Source organism: Thamnophis elegans, chromosome Z (genome assembly GCF_009769535.1).
Source record: "Thamnophis elegans isolate rThaEle1 chromosome Z, rThaEle1.pri, whole genome shotgun sequence".
Taxonomy (NCBI): Eukaryota; Metazoa; Chordata; class Lepidosauria; order Squamata; family Colubridae; genus Thamnophis; species Thamnophis elegans.
In genome coordinates, this window is record NC_045558.1 from 141,324,655 (window position 1) to 141,342,056 (window position 17,402).

Consider the following 17,402-nt stretch of genomic DNA (forward strand, 5'->3'; position numbering starts at 1 on the left):
AATTTGTGTTGCTAAGTGAGACATTTGTTGTGTACCGTTGGAGAAAATGACACACAAACAAATAGACTTTAAACCAGAGGTCTTTTTATTGGGGATCATACCAGAAACCTGCAACAAAGACTTAAAATATCTGATTGTAAATGTGTTAACAGCAGCCAGAATTGTATTTGCAAAAAAACTGGAAAAACGAAACAATACCAAAACAGGAAGAGGTTATCCGAAAAATAATGGACTGTGCTGAAATGAGTAAATTGACATTTGAAATTAGAGAGCAAGAGGATGAACAATGTTATAAGATATGGGATTTGTTTTATCGGTGGCTAGGGGGGGAAAAAAACTTTGGAAATGAAAAATAATATGCTTTAATTGAAGAAAGTAAATGATGATATAATTATGCTGTGAAATAATCTAACAATGACACAATGAAGAATTAATATAAGGTCTGGTGATATAATGTATAAGGTTAAGAACTTATTATAATGATATTTCGCTGCTGATAAGCAATTCTAATAGGGGAACAAATGAAAACTGGTATATATAGGCAGCGATGTTTTGTTGAACAATGAAGGAATAAGATCTCTGTTTGAAGGTATGAAATGCAAGGTTAACAATAAATAGAAGTATACTTTCTGGAGAAAAATAATGCTAATGCTAATTGAATATATATTGTAGAATGAAAATGAGGCCTTTAGTTATATTAGACTTTTTCTGCCACTTTTGATCAGTGAATCGCTGTAGGTATTCAGTGAGGAAACCAGTTGTTAAGTGAATCTGGATTCCCCAGCGACTTTCACAATAACAATATTAATAATCTCTGTCAATTTCTCAAACATAAGTAATCCTTATTATATTGTACAAACATATACATTCCAAAAATGCCTCACTCCTCATCTTTATTTCTGCCTCCATCTCTATCTTCCTTGTTCTGTCTAAACATTTCTCTATTTACATATGAACAAGTTTATTGATCCAGTGTAAGCTAACATGGTTAATAATCTCTATCACATTTATCAAGTTTATACAATCCTCCTTATATTATACTTCTCCTCTTTAGTGCTCAAATTCTTATCCATTTTAATTCAATTAACAATAACAGTAGGAACCTAGTTAACTAGATATCATTCATGTTCCTCCAATTCACATTTTTTTAAAATTATCTCTATCACATTAATCAAATTATATAGTCTTATTGTTAAAATATACATTGAAAGAAAAAACACGTCACACCTGTAAACTTCTAATCTGAGATTTTCTTTTCCCAATATACTTTTTTCTTTTCCATTTTCATAACATACAATCACGTGTATACTATTACATAGCCAGTATCCTATTGTATTAAGTAGTAATTACATCAGTTCCTCTTGTCATCAACGCCCAGAAAGATAAAAACCCATTATTAGCTCCTCTGCTCTCCATACACCTCTTTCTTCTACCTCTCTCCTACCTCTTTTCTTCCCTCCATCATCCTTTCCTACTCTACTTCCCCTTCCTTTCTCGTTCTCCTCTCTCTTCATTCCACTCCTCCTTATCCTCCTCATCTTCCCCCTTACCCTCTCTCCTATCCCTCTCTTCCCATCTTTCTTCTCTCTTCTGTTTCCCACTCTTCCTCTCATTGGTGTATTTCCGCTTCTGAGCAAACGCCAATCTATGTTGATGGTATTTATGCTTCCACATCCATCGAAAGTTTTTATTTTCCATTTTCATAACATATAATCGCATGTATACTATTACATAGTCAATATCATGTTGTATTATTAAGTACTCACATCAATTCATCTTACCATCAACTACCAAAGGGGGAAAAAAAGAAAAACCCAGTTAATCTGAGATTTTCATTCATTCTCCCGTATAATCAATTTGTGTTTTAATATTTCCCCGATCTAGTTTTATTTCTGCCTCTCTAGTTTATAACAGGCAAATTTCATAGTTAAAGGACGATTTGTTCACCCATCATCTTTTTTGAAAGAGGGGACGATGTTGTGGGAGGGGGTAGGCGCGCATGTGTGAGTGCACGCCAGTGGTGGGGTTCCAGCCGGCACGGCACGGTACGACCGAACCGGTAGAAGCCGGGAGCAGCTGACAGCGTATTGGTACGGTGGCTTGTTTGGTCCACCCGCCCGCCCGCCTGCCCACGTTCTATACCGGTTTTTAAAGCAACCGGACAATTGTGCATGTGCACACAGTGTGCGGTGCCTGCGCCAGCTCCGATAAGCAACTGGCCAGTAGAAGCCGTGGCGCACAGGTTGGGGACCACCGCCATACGGTAAATAAATAAACACTGATTTCTTTTCTCCTTTTTTTATGTTAGCTCCGTTCTCCGGGAGCTCAAGTCCTTCAAGAACAGATGCCCGGGATAAACGCCTTGAGCGGTCTCGATATTTCGGATAATGGTGAGTCTCCAACATCCCGCGAGGTCTGAGGAACGAAACGGTAGAATCGGAGAATTGCGTCCTTAATATTGGGTTGCATAAACAGACGCATAGAATACAAATACGATAGCAGAGTTGGAAGGGACCTTGGAGGTCTTCTAGTCCAACCCCCTGCCTAGGCAGGAAACCCTATACCGTTCCAGACAAATGGCTATCCAACATCTTCTGAGAGATTTCCAGTGTTGGGGCATTCACAACTTCTGGAGGCAACGTCTGTTCCCCTGATTAATTGTTCTCACTGTCAGGAAATTTCTCCTCAGTTCTAAGTTGCTTCTCTCTTTGATTAGTTTCCACTCATTGCTTCTTGTTCTACCTTCAGGTGCCTTGGAGAATAGTTTGACTCCCTCTTCTTTGTGGCAATCCCTGAGATATTGGAAGACTGCTATCATGTCTCCCATAGTCCTTCTTTTCATTCAACTAGACATACCCAGTTCCTGCAACCGTTCTTCCTATGTTTTAGCCTCCCTAATCATCTTTATTGCTCTCTTTCTAGAGTCTCCACATCTTTTCTACATCATGGAGACCAAAACTGGATGCCGTATTCCAAGTGTGGCTTTACCAAGGCATTATAAAGTGATATTAACACTTCACGTGATCCTGATTCTCTCCCTCTGTTGATGCAGCCTAGAACTGTGTTGGCTTTTTTGGCAGCTGCTGCACACGGCTGAATCAATGATCGTGTGATGTACTACTGTAGTACCGCTTTGTAAAGCCTTAGTAAGGCCACACCTGGAATCCTGCGTCCAGTTTTGGTCACCACATTACCCAAAAGATGTCGAGATTTTGAGGGGAAAGTGCAGAGAAGAGCAACCAAGAGGATTAAGGGACTGGAGGCTAAAACATAGGAAGAACGGTTGCAGGAACTGGGTATGTCTAGTTTAATGAAAAGGAGGACTAGGGGAGACATGATAGCAGTCTTCCAATATCTCAGGGGTTGCCACAAAGAAGAGGGAGTCAAGCTATTCTCCAAGGCACCTGAGGGGAGAACAAGGAGCAATGGGTGGAAACTAATCAAGGAGAGAAGCAACTTAGAAACTAAGGAGAAATCTCCTGATGATTAATCAGTGGAACAGCTTGCCACCAGATGTTATAGCTTCATCCCAGGAGGTTTTTAAGAAGAATCTTGACCCTTTTTCTCCTTGTATGCTGAAATCGCACGTGTGTGTGTCCACACCTATAATGCAATGCGCCCGCCCCCCCCTTGTGCATGCACACAGAACCCCCCCTGCCCCCCCCCGCTTGCGTGAAACCCTCCCCTGCACATCCACGTGAGCCCATGCCCCCGTTTTGGGCCTAGCAGGCCTCTCTGAAGCCTCCTGGGACCAAAAACAGGCCGCAGGGAGCCACACCCCACGCACTCCCCCGCCACACCCCCGTGCATGCGTGCGCGTCCCCTGCATGCCCGACAGAGACCCCAAAATCAACTGCCTGGCGGGAGGCGCAAACACCCAGCAGAGGGCGCCACATGCCCCCTGTGGCATAGGTAGACAGTTGCTTATCTGAAATGGTATTGGTTCTCTTGCTTGAGCAGGGGGCTGGACTAGAAGACCTCCAAGGTCCCTTCCAGCTTTATTCTAAAAAAAGATCTCGATATTTCGGATGACGTTGAGTCTCAAAAATCCTCTTTGGAAGGAAATTCTGAGGGACGAAAGGGTGGGGGGAGTCGGAGAATTGCGGCCTTGTCTGGTCCAACCCTTTGCCGTATGCAGGGAAATTGCAGGCAGTCCTCGACTTACGACCATAACCGAGGCTAAGCGAGGCAGTGGTGAAGTGAGTTTTGAGCCGTTTTACGATCTTTCTTGCCACCGTTGTGAGGTGAAGCCAGATTCGCTTCACAACGAGGTGGCTAAATTAACAATTGCAGCGATTCGCTTAACAACGGTGGCCAGAAAGGTCGTAAAACAACAGGAACGTGGGGCTCCATTGTGGTCGTAAGTCGAGGACTACTTGGAAATAGACATAAACAACAGGTAGTCCTTGAGTTACCACCACAGCTGAGCTCAACATTTATGTTGTTAAGTGAAACATTTGTTAAATGAGTTTGCCCCATGTTTACGACTTTTCTTGCCCTGGTTGTTAAGCGAATCACGGCAGTTATTAAGTTAGTCATACCGCAGTTGTTAAGTTAGATACCTCCTTTCTTTCCATGGTTGTTAAGTGAATCACAGCTATCCTTAAATCAGTAACACGGTTGTTAAGTGAATCTGGTTTTCCCCATCCATCGCAAAAGCGGATCCGGGGAACCCCAGGACATTGCGACCGTCATAAATACGAGTCAGTTGCCAAGCAGCTGAATTTGGGTTATGTGACCACGGGGAATGTTACAACAGCGAGAAAAATGGCCGTCTGACATTTTTTTCCATACTGTCGTAACTTCGGACGGTCGCTAAGTGAGCTGTTTGTAAGCTGAGGATTACCTCTACAAGGAAATAAACACGATCGGTTCCTGCTTTCTCATCCCAACAGGCTTCGACGCCGATTTGATCACTTTGCTTCCGGCGTTGAGTAAGAACAAGTCTTTGAAACATCTCTGGCTCGGGAAGAATTTCAATGTCAAATCCCGGTGAGTTTTTGGGGGGGCAAGGGGGGGGGGAAACAGGCGCCATATTTCTGCACCCAGTGAAGTTAGAAGAGTTTTGGGGCTGGGCCACGATCTCAATTGTAATAAGCCGACCATGAAAGCAGTTTGTTTCTCCATTTTCAATCTCGGCAACTTTACGACGGGGGTTGAATTTATGTTTTTACCGACAAAGAAATAAAGGAAGACTACCGTATTTTTCAGAGTACAAGATGCACCTTTCCTCACCCCAAAAGAGCGTGGAAATGTTGGTGCGTCTTATACACCGAATAGAACCATTTTTGGCCTCCTGAAGCCCAGCCCTGCATCCCAGATTTGCCTTCCCCCAGCCGCCAACAGCACTCTGCAGGTTTCAGCAGGACTGGGGGAAGGCAGAACTGTCTCCACTTTTGCAAAAAACAGTCTGTTTTCTGCTCGTTTTTTCGCAAAAACGGGGGCGGGTTCTTGCCTTCCCCCTAGCCCTTCTGAAGCCTGCGTAGTGCTCCTGGGGGCCAGGGAGGAGAAAAACCTACTTACTTGCCTCTTCGAAATCTTGGTGCGTCTTATACACCAGTGCATCTTATAGTCTGAAAAATACGGTACCTTGTTTCCCTGAAAATAAGACCTATCTCAAAAATAAGCCCTAGCATGGGTTTTGTGTGTATGTCTAACATAAACCCTACTCCCAAAATAAGCCCTACTTAAGAGCCTGGCCAGCTGGCCATTCCGTCTGGTTGCTTGCGGTGTGAGCGAGGCGGGGTGGTTGTGAAGCTACTCATGTGCTCCGCACCGGCTTTCCCCACCCACCCCCCACCCCCAGCCAGGCTATCCACGCATCTACATGGTGGCAGTACCAGTACTCATGTGCAGCAAGAGCCTGCATGACCACTGGCCTACTTCTCCGGCTCACCTCCAGCCTCAATGGAGTGATGTGCTAGTGCTGCGGCAGCCAGGCGAGGCAGTTATCGGGGAATGGATGGCCTGGCTGGCGACTCCGGAAGTAAGCTGGTGTTGCGGCCCATCAGCAGTCAGTGGAGCTGGCGGAAGAGTCGGACAGTGTGGAGGTTGGGGAGGAAGATGGGCCAAGAAAAGAAAGAAAGAAAGAAAGAAAGAGAGAGAGAGAGGGAGGAAGGAAGGAAGGAAGGAAGGAAGGAGGAAGGAAGGAAGGAAGGAAAGAAAGAAAGAAAGAAAAAGGAAGGAAGGAAAAAGGAAGGAAGGAAGGAAAGAAAGAAATAAAAAGGAAGGAAGGATGGAAGGAAAAAGGAAGGAAGGAAGGAAAGAAAGAAATAAAAAGGAAGGAAGGAAATAGCAATAGCAATAGCAGTAGACTTATATACCGCTTCATAGGGAAAGGAAGGAAGGAAAAGGAAGGAAAAAGGAAGGAAGGAAGGAAAGAAAGAAATAAAAAGGAAGGAAGGAAGGAAGGAAGAAAGAAAGAAAGAAAGAAAGAAAGAAAGAAAGAGGAAGGAAGGAAGGAGGAAGGAAGGAAAGAAATAAATAAAAAGGAAGGAAGGAAGGATGGAAGGAAAAAGGAAGGAAGGAAGGAAAGAAATAAATAAATAAAAAGGAAGGAAGAAAGAAAGAAAGAAAGAAAGAGAGAGAGGGAGGGAGAGAGAGGGAGGGAGAGAGAGGGAGGGAGGAAGGAAGGAAGGAGGAAGGAAGGAAAGAAAAAAAGAAAAAGGAAGGAAGGAAGGAAAAAGGAAGGAAGGAAGGAAAGTAAGAAATAAAAAGGAAGAAAGAAAGAAAGGAAGAGGAAGAAAGGAAGGAAGGAAGGAAAGGAGGAAGGAGGAAGGAAGGAAAGAAAGAAAGAAAAAGGAAGGAAGGAAGGAAAAAGGAAGGAAAGAAATAAAAAGGAAGAAAGAAAGAAAGAAAGAAAGAAAGAAAGAAAGAAAAAGGAAGGAAGAAAGAAAGAAAGAAAGGAAGGAAGGAAAAAAGGAAGAAAGGAAGAAAGGAAGAAAGGAAGAAAGGAAGAAAGAAAGAAATCGTATTTATGACGATTGCAGTGTCTTGGGCTATCATGATCCCCTTTTCCAACCTTCTGACAAGCCAAGTCAATGGGGAAGCCTGATTCACTCAACGCCCGTTGCTATGTAACAACTGCAGTGATTCACTTAAGAACTGTGGCAAGACAGGTGGTAACATGGGGCAAAACCCGCTTCACAACTCGTCTCACAGCCACAGAAACATCAGATTCAATTGTGGTCTTAAGTTGAGGACAGACTTGTAATGAGTGCTATTCCTTCCCAATCCGAATGTAAGGAGGAGGAGGAAGAGGACGGGGATATTGAGGACGATGTAAAGTTGACAGGAGCCATTTTTAATCTTTTTTTACCTCAGGACCCTGGAAGAAATTCTCCAGAAGTTAGTGCAATTTATCCAAGAAGAAGAGTGTGTAAGTTCTTGGCTGGCGCAAAGCATAATTCGCTAGAATTATGATTAGTATTATTTATAGGGCTTATGGGTTGTTCACCGTTTAATGACCCAGTAATTTCTTGCAACGGAATGGAGCTGAGTATTTACTGGCCAGATGCCTTTCCTGTTGCCAATGCGGAGTTTTCTTCAGCAGATAGATTCTCATTGTGCCCAGAGAGAAAAATATCGGTTCCACCACAAAAGCGCGTATGACAAAAGCATGTGTAACTAAAACCGCGCCGTCAAAACCGCGGAGACGAATGAGCGCTGAAGCGCGCGGACAACAGCGCGCCGACAGAAGCGCGCTGTAACATAACCCTAAAAATAACCCTAAACCTAACCCTAAACCTAACCCTAAACCTTACCTTAACTTAAATCGTGCTTCTGTCGGCGCGCTGTTCTTGGCGCGCTGTTCTTGGCGCGCTGTTCTCGGCGCGCTTTTGACCTCGCGGTTTTAGCGCCGCGGTTTTGTCGGCGCGCTTTTGACGTTCGCGGTTATGTCGTGCCACGAAAATATCTGTCTCTACCTAGGATTGAACTCACAGCCTCATCGGTGTGAGGTGAGATCTCCACCTCTAGGCCACCACACCATAGCGCTTATGAGTTGTTCCTAGCAAACTGTGTTAAGTTGAAGGTGGTTCTGGGGTGACGAGAAGAGGGATAGAAGCTGGTTTTTTTTAAGGGATCCTGTTGCGGCCCGCCAGCGGAGCGTCCAGCAGATTCGGAGAGTGAGGAGGTTGTGGAGGAAGATGGGCCAGTCCTGGAATCTGGGGAAGGCTCGGACGAGGGCTCTGTGTCAGAGACAGAGAGGGGGCTAGGGCCGTCCGACAGTTATCAGCTGCCTTCAGAGTCAGACGTAGTGAGGCAGAAGAACAGTTGGAGCCTGTTCCCAGTGTGCTCATGGGCAGAGCTGCCAGATGAAAGGAACGGTTCCACCACAAAACCGCGGTCGACTAAAGCGCGCTCGACAAAACCGCGTACCTGACGTCATCACAGCGCGACGAAAAAAGCATGCTGTGAGCGGTAAAGCTAAAATTAACGCGTAAACCTAACCCTAACCCCCCGAAACCTAACCCTAAACCTAACCCTAAACCTAACCCTAAACCTAACCCTAAACCTAACCCTAAACCTAACCCTAAACCTAACACTAACCCTTAACCTAACCCTAAACCTAACACTAACCCTTAACCTAACCCTAAACCTAACCCTAACGCTTAACCTAACCCTAAACCTAACCCTTAACCTAACCCTAAACCTAACCCTTACCTTTACGTGAATCGGCTTGCTTTAAAAGCGCTTTTTTCTCTGCGGTCGTATTTATCGCGCTACTGATGATGTCAGGTACGCGCTTTAATCGGGCGCGCTTTAGTGGACCGCGGTTTTGTCGTGCCACGGAAAGGAACAGCTAAAGAACAGGGGTCGACTTGGGAGGAAGGCCACAGGTGGACGGGGAATGGCCCCTCCCAGAGGAAATAAAAGAGGGAGCGCCAGGGGAATGGAGTTTGCAGGAGACAATCAGTTCACTTCATTGGTTCGAGACTCCTTGCCAGGTTTTGCAGATATTGTCCTGTCAGCTCTCCAAGCCAGATAAGGTCTGTGACCGTAAATCCTCCCTCGAAAGACTTTGCTGGATGTGAAGGAGCATAATTCACGGTCAATTAATAAAAAGGGGTTTTCGTTGGGACCAGGAGTTTGCTTCCTGAAGCCTCAGTCAGAACAGGAAGAGGGGTAGAAGCTGGTTTTTTTTTTAGAGTATTCAAAATGGCTGTTCAGCCCCCTCCCACTCCTCTCTCTCTCTCCCCTCTCCCCAAAAGTCCTTACAGTCCTTCTCGGTGGCCGATTCCCGGCTGAAAACCCGCTGTAGCATCCTGATCAACGCTCTGGGGAGCAACACTTGCCTGACCAAAGTCGACCTCAGCGGGAACAACATGGAGGACCTCGGGGCCAAGATGTTGTCCAAGGCTCTGCAGATCAACAGCACGTTGAGGTAAGGAGGCCTGGAGGACACCACGTCCGACGGCAGAAGCTCCGAAGATGGAGGCTGGTTGTGAGAGAGGGACCCAGGGGAGAAAGCTCACTCTAAACCAGATTATCTTCCTCCTTTCTAGAAGCATTTCCTGGGACAAGAATGGGACCACTGCCCAAGGCTTCCAGGACATCGCCCGGGCTTTGGAGAAGTGAGTGAGCAGGAGAGTGTCCACCGGGAGAAAGAGAAGGATGAACCTTCTCTCTGGAGGGCGGTTTTTGAGCCACTGGAGACAAGAAGCAAATTTTGGGGTTTGAGGACGCCGGAGTCCTTCTTAAAGCGTTGGTTGGGAAGGAGCCACAGCTCAGCTGGGTAGACAGGAAGACAGAGAGGAGAAGGGGTGGAGATGGAGGAGAAGGAAAAGGAGAAGAGGAAGGGATGGAGGAAGAAAAGATATGGGGGAGAAGGGAAGGAGGAGGAGGAGGAGGGGGAGGAGGACAGATGGAGAAGGAAAAGGGATGGAGAAGAAGATGGAGATGGAGAAGGGATGGAGAAGAAGGAGAAAATAGGAATAGATGGAGAAGGAGAAGGAGGAAGAGAAGAGGAAGGGATGGAGAAGAAAGGAGGAGGAGGGATGGAGAAGAAGATGGGATAGAGAAGAAGGAGAAGAAAAATAGGAATAGATGCAGAAGGAGAAGGAGCAAGTGAAGAAGGAATGGAGACGAAAGGAGGAGGAGGAGGGATGGAGAAGAAGATAGGATAGAAAAGAAGGAGAAGAAAAATAGGAATAGATGGAGAAGGAGAAGTAGGAAGAGAAGAGGAAGGGATAGAGAAGAAAGGAGGAGGGGGAGGGGGAGAAGAAGATGGAGAAGGGATGGAGAAGAAGGAGAAGAAAAATAGGAATAGATGGAGAAGGAGAAGGAGGAAGAGAAGAGAAAGGAATGGGGAAGAAAGGAGGAGGAGGAGGGATGGAGAAGGAGATGGGATAGAGAAGGAGAAGAAAAATAGGAATAGATGGAGGAGAAAGAGGAAGAGAAGAGGAAGGGATGGAGAAGAAAGGAGGAGGAAGAGGAGGAGGGATGGGGAAGGAGGAGGAGAAGGGAGGAGAAGGAATAGGAAAAGAGGAAGGGATAGAGGAAAAGAAGATATGGAGGAGGAAGGGATGGAGGAGAAGATAGGAGGGGAAGGAATAGGAGAAGAGAAAGGGATGGAGGAAGAAGAGGAGGAGGTGGGGAAGGGATGGAGAAGAAGGGGAAAGAAGGAGAGGGAGGAAGAGGGGAGAAGGGGATGGAGAAGAAATGAGGAGAGATGGAGAAGGAGGAGGAGATGGAGAAATAGGAGAAGAGGAAGGGATGGAGGAAGAGAAGATGAGGAGCAAGAGGGGAAGGGATGGAGGAGAAGGGGGAAGAGGAGAAGGAAGATGGAGAGAGATGGGAGGAAGGAAAGAAGGAAGATGGAGGGAGAAAGGAAGGAAGGAAGATGGAGGGAGAGAGAGAGGAAAGACGATGAAAAAGGAAGGAAGGAAGGAAGGAAGGAAGGAAGGAAGGAAGGAAGGAAGGAAGGGAGGGAGGAAGGCCCATGCTGGCATAGTGGTTAGAATACAAAATTGCAGGCGAATTCTGCCAACTGCCAGCAGTTCGATCCTGACTGGCTCAAGGTTGACTTAGCCACTCGGACATGATTAAAAACAGAATTTTCAAATTGTCTTCGTTTTCAGCAACTACACCCTCAAATTTATGGCTTTGCCCATGAGCGACATTACCACGGCGTACCGCAATGCCCCCGACCGGACGGATGAGGTTTGGCAAAAGGTGAGCCCCCCCCTCACCGATCTGGCATTATTAATTAACTCATTAATTCATTAACCAGTGGAACAGCTTGCCACCAGAAGTTGTGGATGCTCCAACACTGGAGGTTTTTAAGACGAGATCGAACAGCCGTTTCTCTGGAAAGGTATAGGGTCTCCTGCCTGAGCCGGGGGTTGAACTAGAAGACCTCTGAGGTCCCTTCACGGTGTGTTACAGGTAGTCCTCGACATACGACAGTTCACTTAGTGACCATTCAAAGTTACAACAGCCCTGAAGAAAGGGCCATTTTTCACAGTTATGACTGTGGCCTCATCCCCAGGTTCATGCGATCCAAATTCGGATGCTTGGCAACTGTTCACACTTACGATGGTTGACAGTTCCTGGGAGTCTTGTGATTCCCCTTTGGGGACCATCTGATGAGCAACGGAGAAGCCCGATTCACTTAACAACCACCTTCCCCGCTTAACAACTGCAGTGATTCTCTTAACAACTGTAGCAAGAAAGGTTGCCAAACATGGCAAAATTCACTCAACCACTGTCGCCCTTAGCAAAAGAAATTTTAGGCCAAGCATGGCGGTTGTAAACCGTGATACAAATTCAGATGCTTGGCAATGGATTTGTATTTATGACGGATTCACTGAGCAACCATGTCCCTCTTAGCAGTGATTCGCTGAACAACGGTGGCAAGCAATGTCATAAAATTCACTTAACAACCAGGTGACTGATTTATCCACCGCAGTGATTCAATTAACAACAATGTATTGGAACAGTTGGAACAGAGTTCTTTTCAGGTGGGGAGGGGGAGTAGAATGTTTTAACTCCTTAGCATCAGAGCGTGTTAATATAATACTGTACAAGAAATACTAATGATCTGATGGTCATTTCGAAAAATCCTTTCTTAGCAAACACCTAGAAGCCAAGAGGAACATATGTGCCTAATTTCAAGTTTGTAGACTTTACGGTTCTGGAGATTTCGTGATGAGCGAGTGGTAATTGGCTTTTATATATATATATAGATTTACATCCACAATGCACAGGCTGCATGATGATAGTAACTCCAAGACCGGCTGCAATTTAGCTGTTCTGTCTTCACCGCTATCTCTGTCTTCTCCTCCCCTCTGCAATTTAGCTGTTTTGTCTTCACCGCTATTTACGTCTTCTCGCTCCTTCTGCATTTTAGTTGTTTTGTCTTCACCGCTATCTCCGTCTTCTCCTCCCCTCTGAAATTTAGCTATTTTGTCTTCACCGCTATCTCCGTCTTCTCACTCCTTCTGAGTTTTAGTTGTTTTGTCTTCACCGCTATCTCTGTCTTCTCGCTCCTTCTGCATTTTAGCTGTTTGTCTTCACTGCTATCTCTGTCTTCTCGCTCCTTCTGCATTTTAGCTGTTTTGTCTTCACCGCTATTTCCGTCTTCTAGCTCCTTCTGCATTTTAGCTGTTTTGTCTTCACCGCTATTTCTGTCTTCTCCCCTCTGCAATTTAGCTGTTTTGTCTTCACCGCTATCTCTGTCTTCTCGCTCCTTCTGCATTTTAGCTGTTTTGTCTTCACCGCTATTTCCGTCTTCTCACTCCTTCTGCATTTTAGCTGTTTGTCTTCACTGCTATTTCCGTCTTCTCGCCCCTTTTGCATTTTAGCTGTTTTGTCTTCACCGCTATTTCCGTCTTCTCTCTCCTTCTGGATTTTAGCTGTTTTGTCTTCACCGCTATCTCAGTCTTCTCTCTCCTTCTGGATTTTAGCTGTTTTGTCTTCACCGCTATCTCAGTCTTCTCGCTCCTTCTGCCTTTTAGCTGTTTTGTCTTCACCGCTATCTCCGTCTTCTCGCTCCTTTTGCATTTTAGCTGTTTTGTCTTCACTGCTATCTCTGTCTTCTAGCTCCTTCTGCATTTTAGCTGTTTTGTCTTCACCGCTATCTCCGTCTTCTCGCTCCTTCTGCATTTTAGCTGTTTTGTCTTCACCGCTATCTCCGTCTTCTCGCTCCTTCTGCATTTTAGCTGTTTTGTCTTCACCGCTATCTCCGTCTTCTAGCTCCTTCTGCATTTTAGCTGTTTTGTCTTCACCGCTATCTCCGTCTTCTAGCTCCTTCTGCATTTTAGCTGTTTTGTCTTCACCGCTATCTCCGTCTTCTAGCTCCTTCTGCATTTTAGCTGTTTTGTCTTCACCGCTATCTCTGTCTTCTCCTCCTCTTTGCATTTTAGCTGTTTTGTCTTCACCGCTATCTCCGTCTTCTAGCTCCTTCTGCATTTTAGCTGTTTTGTCTTCACCGCTATCTCCGTCTTCTAGCTCCTTCTGCATTTTAGTTGTTTTGTCTTCACCGCTATCTCTGTCTTCTCGCTCCTTCTGCATTTTAGCTGTTTGTCTTCACCGCTATCTCTGTCTTCTCCCCTCTGCAATTTAGCTGTTTTGTCTTCACCGCTATCCTCGTCTTCTCGCTCCTTCTGCATTTTAGCTGTTTTGTATTCACCACTATCTCCGTCTTCTCGCTCCTTCTGCATTTTAGCTGTTTTGTATTCACCGCTATCTCCGTCTTCTCACTCCTTCTGCATTTTAGCTGTTTTGTCTTCACCGCTATCTCCGTCTTCTCCTCCCTTCTTCAATTTAGCTATTCTGTCTTCACCACTATCTCTGTTTTCTCATCCCTTCTGCAATTTAGCTGTTTTGTCTTCACCGCTATCTCTGTTTTCTTGACTTTTTCTGCAATTTTAGCTGTTCTGTCTTTACCGCTATCTCCGTCTTCTCGTCTTTCCTCAGATCCAATGGTGTCTCCTGCGGAACAACCATTCTTCAAAGATCTCCCAAGATCAAGCTTTCCGCCTCCACCAAGGAATCGTCACCCATAGCGCCGAGCAAGTAAACGTTCCCATCTCCCTGGAGCCACTTCTCCCGTCCATCCTTAACATCTTGGGGAGGGGGGGAGTGGGAAAAACCTGCAGATGTGACCAAGGCGAATGGCGCAAGACCAGATGGGATTCGGGGGTGACCTGAATACCTCCAGGATCTCTGATGGGTTTGTGGGGACACACATTGGAGGATTTTCAGGTTAAGGGAGGGTTGTCTGAGTTAACAATCTCCTCTCCTGTCCCCTCCTTAGATGATGAGCCGGCTTTGCGTGCGAGTTCAGGAGGAGCTACGGGTCCTGAGGACGTGCTCCGCCGATTCTGTCCAGGAGGAAGTCCTGTATGCCCGGAAGTTGATGAAAGAAGCTAAGAATTCAAGAGCGGTAAGACAAACCCTTTGTCCTTCCTTGGACCGTCCTTGTCTTACAACCGCTCATTTTTTAAATTATTATTGTTTGATTCATAAACATTTTGAATACAGTGCATTGTCAGGGTATATCATTTACAGGAGAAAATTAAAGAGAATACTGTATTTTTCGGAGTACAAGACGAACCTTTTTCCCTCAAAAAAGAGAGTGAAAATCTGGGTGGGTCTTATACACTGAATACAGAATTTTTGGCCTCCCGAAGCCCCGCCCCCCTTCACCACAATGGCCGTGCATAGCCTTTAGGAGGCTTCTACGGTGCTTCTGGGGGCTGGGGAGAGCAGGAATGAGCAAAAAACGGGCCGTTTTTTGTTTGTTTTGGGGGGGCACCCCCCCCAGGAGCACTCTACAAGCCTCCTAAAGCCTATGCCTTCTCTGCGACAAAAAATGGGCCATTTTTGAGAGGTCTGCAGAGTGCAAAAACTTTTAAAAAAATATTTGCCTCTTCAAAATCTTGGTGCATCTTATACTCCCAAAAACACGGTGTGTGTATATGTATGTATCAGAGGTGGGTTCCTACCAGTTCGCACCTATTCAGTAGAACCGGTTCGTCAAATCTACCGAACTGGTTAGAAGAGGTTCCACCAGTGGATCCGGAAAGCAGGCCACACCTACAGAAGAGGTTCCAACATCTTTTGAAACCCACCCCTGGTCCTTGGATATGATTATTCTACACTATCAGGCTCCTATTTATAAAACTCAGTGCCTCTGTGGAAGGTGAGGATGACTCCTGCGTTTGTGGTGCAATCAGAACATTCCGTGTGTTGAAGTTGTTTTAACGCAAACCAAAGATGCCTTTTAAAAAACAAGTTGACATCCTATTCTTATGCAGGCCAGTGCTGTGTGTGAGGTAATTTAAGGTGGTTCTGACAAGTGTCGTCGGCATCTTCATATCCGGTCACATGGGCAGCAAGCCACTCCCATCCGGTCACATGGGTGGCAAGCCACTCCCACAAAGGAGGCCACACCCACAGAGTAGGTTCAAACTATTTTTGAAACCCACAACTGGTATGTATGTATGTATGTATGTATGTATGTATGTATGTATGTGTATGTGGGCCACACCCTGTGGTGTCGAACCTGTGCTCTATTGCCTCTTAGGCAGATGTGTTAACCATTGAGCTACAGAGCTCGACTCCTTATCAGCCATTATTGTGACTTTAAATATATACCTTTCACCCTGGCCTGGCTGATAAGGAGTCGAGCTCTGTAGCTCAATGGTTAACACATCTGCCTAACACGCAATAGAGCACAGGTTCGATTCCCAGCAAGGGTATGGCTAGCTGATGAGAGCTAAATAGCTTGAAATAGATCTATACTAGTCTCCCTTTATTTATTTATCAGCATAAATATAACAAATGTAACAAAAAGGCAACAGTAAAAAATATTGGGTTTCTGTCTGGATGGTCTCTTGTGACGAGCCGAAGGACAGAGAGTGGAAGTGTGACCTTCCTCCCATATTTGGGCATACCAGGGGTTGTGACTTTAAATAAATAAATAAATATATATATATATATATAAATATAAATATAAATATAAATATATATATATATACACACACATACACATACACATACACACACATACATACATACATACATACATACATACACAGAGAGAGAGAAAGAGAGAGAGTGTCACAACCCCTGGTATGCCCCAATTATGGGAGGAAGCTAACTGCTTCCATTATCTATCAATCGGCTCGTCACAAGAGTCCATCACGACAGAAACCCAATATTTTTACTGTTGCCTTTGTTATATTTGTGTTTTTTATTTGTGCTGATAAATAAATAAAGGGAGACTAGTATAGATCTATTTCAAGCTATTTAGCTCTCATCAGCTAGCCATACCCTTACTGGGATTTGAACCTGGGCTATATTACATATTAGGCAGACATCTTAGCCACTAGGCCACAGGCTCTTATAATTTATTGACTAAGCTACAAAATGGAAGAGGAAGAAGTCAATGAAACAATGATTGTATGGGGGGAAAAAAATTGGTTACACTATAGAATTAGATAAGCTGGCTGGTGACTTCTTGGCGTTGAGGTCTACCCTTCTTAAAGATGCCAAGGTTGAGGAACGCTCTTCATCCTCTCTTTCCTCCAGCTCTTTCCCAGCCTATACGAACTTGGGCACCTCTTGGCCAGTGATGGGCCCGTGCGGCACCGCTTGGAGTCCATGGCCAACGAAGTGGCGAAAGACGTCGACAAGGAACTGCAGGTGAAGGGAACACCACCATCCCCTTTCACGCTACGGATGGTGGCAAAATCCTCCTGGTGGGACGTCCTCGGTCTTGGGGAAATTGAGGCATCTTGTGGTTGTTGTGAGATGACCGTCTTGATTGATCTCCGTTCCCCTCTTTGGCTAACCCTGATTCGTGGCTTCTCTCTCGGCCAGATGATCTTGGAATCCATGGTGGCCCTCACCCAGGAGTTGTGTCCACACGCCGTCCAGGCCGCTGAAGAACATCACAAGATGCTGGCCGCTGTTTCGGAGCATCTCACCGTGCCCCGAAACTTTATCCGAGGCGCTTTGCTGGAGCAGGCTGGCCAGGATATCCAGAACAAGCTCAAGTAAGAATTGGGGTGTAGATTTTTTTTTAAAGGGGGTGGGGGGTTCAGGGAGGGATAGTCACAGTGGTGGAGGTGGGTTCCAGATCAAGGTTGCTGTCGTGACCCCGGGGCACGAGATACGGAGATCACAGAGGCAGCTGGGCGTTCAAACCGCCCCTTGATTGCTCCAGGTTTCCCCCAAACGCTCCCACGTTTCTGGCAAGTCCAGAGCAAAGTGATCACGCATGCACAGACACCCCTCAAGCAGCCTCAGGCTGCAAACAGTCCAGCAAGGGGGGGGGGGGGTTGGACTAGATGACCTCTAAGGTGCCTTCCAATTCTGTTATTCTGTTATACCTACTTCTCCTCCTTTTCCACTTCCCACTCCTCTTCCTCCTTCTCCTCCCCTTCGCCCTT

The 17,402-nt window shown here is 45.8% G+C and overlaps 1 protein-coding gene across 1 annotated transcript in view; it reads left to right on the top strand.

The window, feature by feature from the left end:
• Positions 1 to 17,402, top strand: part of CARMIL3 (capping protein regulator and myosin 1 linker 3) — a 67,501-nt gene that overhangs the window by 24,175 nt on the left and 25,924 nt on the right. The window contains exons 16-25 of the mRNA XM_032236625.1: positions 2,309 to 2,390; positions 4,896 to 4,992; positions 7,324 to 7,378; positions 9,213 to 9,385; positions 9,507 to 9,575; positions 11,082 to 11,175; positions 13,921 to 14,019; positions 14,261 to 14,389; positions 16,540 to 16,653; positions 16,831 to 17,006. Coding sequence (XP_032092516.1) covers positions 2,309 to 2,390; positions 4,896 to 4,992; positions 7,324 to 7,378; positions 9,213 to 9,385; positions 9,507 to 9,575; positions 11,082 to 11,175; positions 13,921 to 14,019; positions 14,261 to 14,389; positions 16,540 to 16,653; positions 16,831 to 17,006 — 1,088 coding nt within the window. The remainder of the gene's footprint in view (positions 1 to 2,308; positions 2,391 to 4,895; positions 4,993 to 7,323; positions 7,379 to 9,212; positions 9,386 to 9,506; positions 9,576 to 11,081; positions 11,176 to 13,920; positions 14,020 to 14,260; positions 14,390 to 16,539; positions 16,654 to 16,830; positions 17,007 to 17,402) is intronic.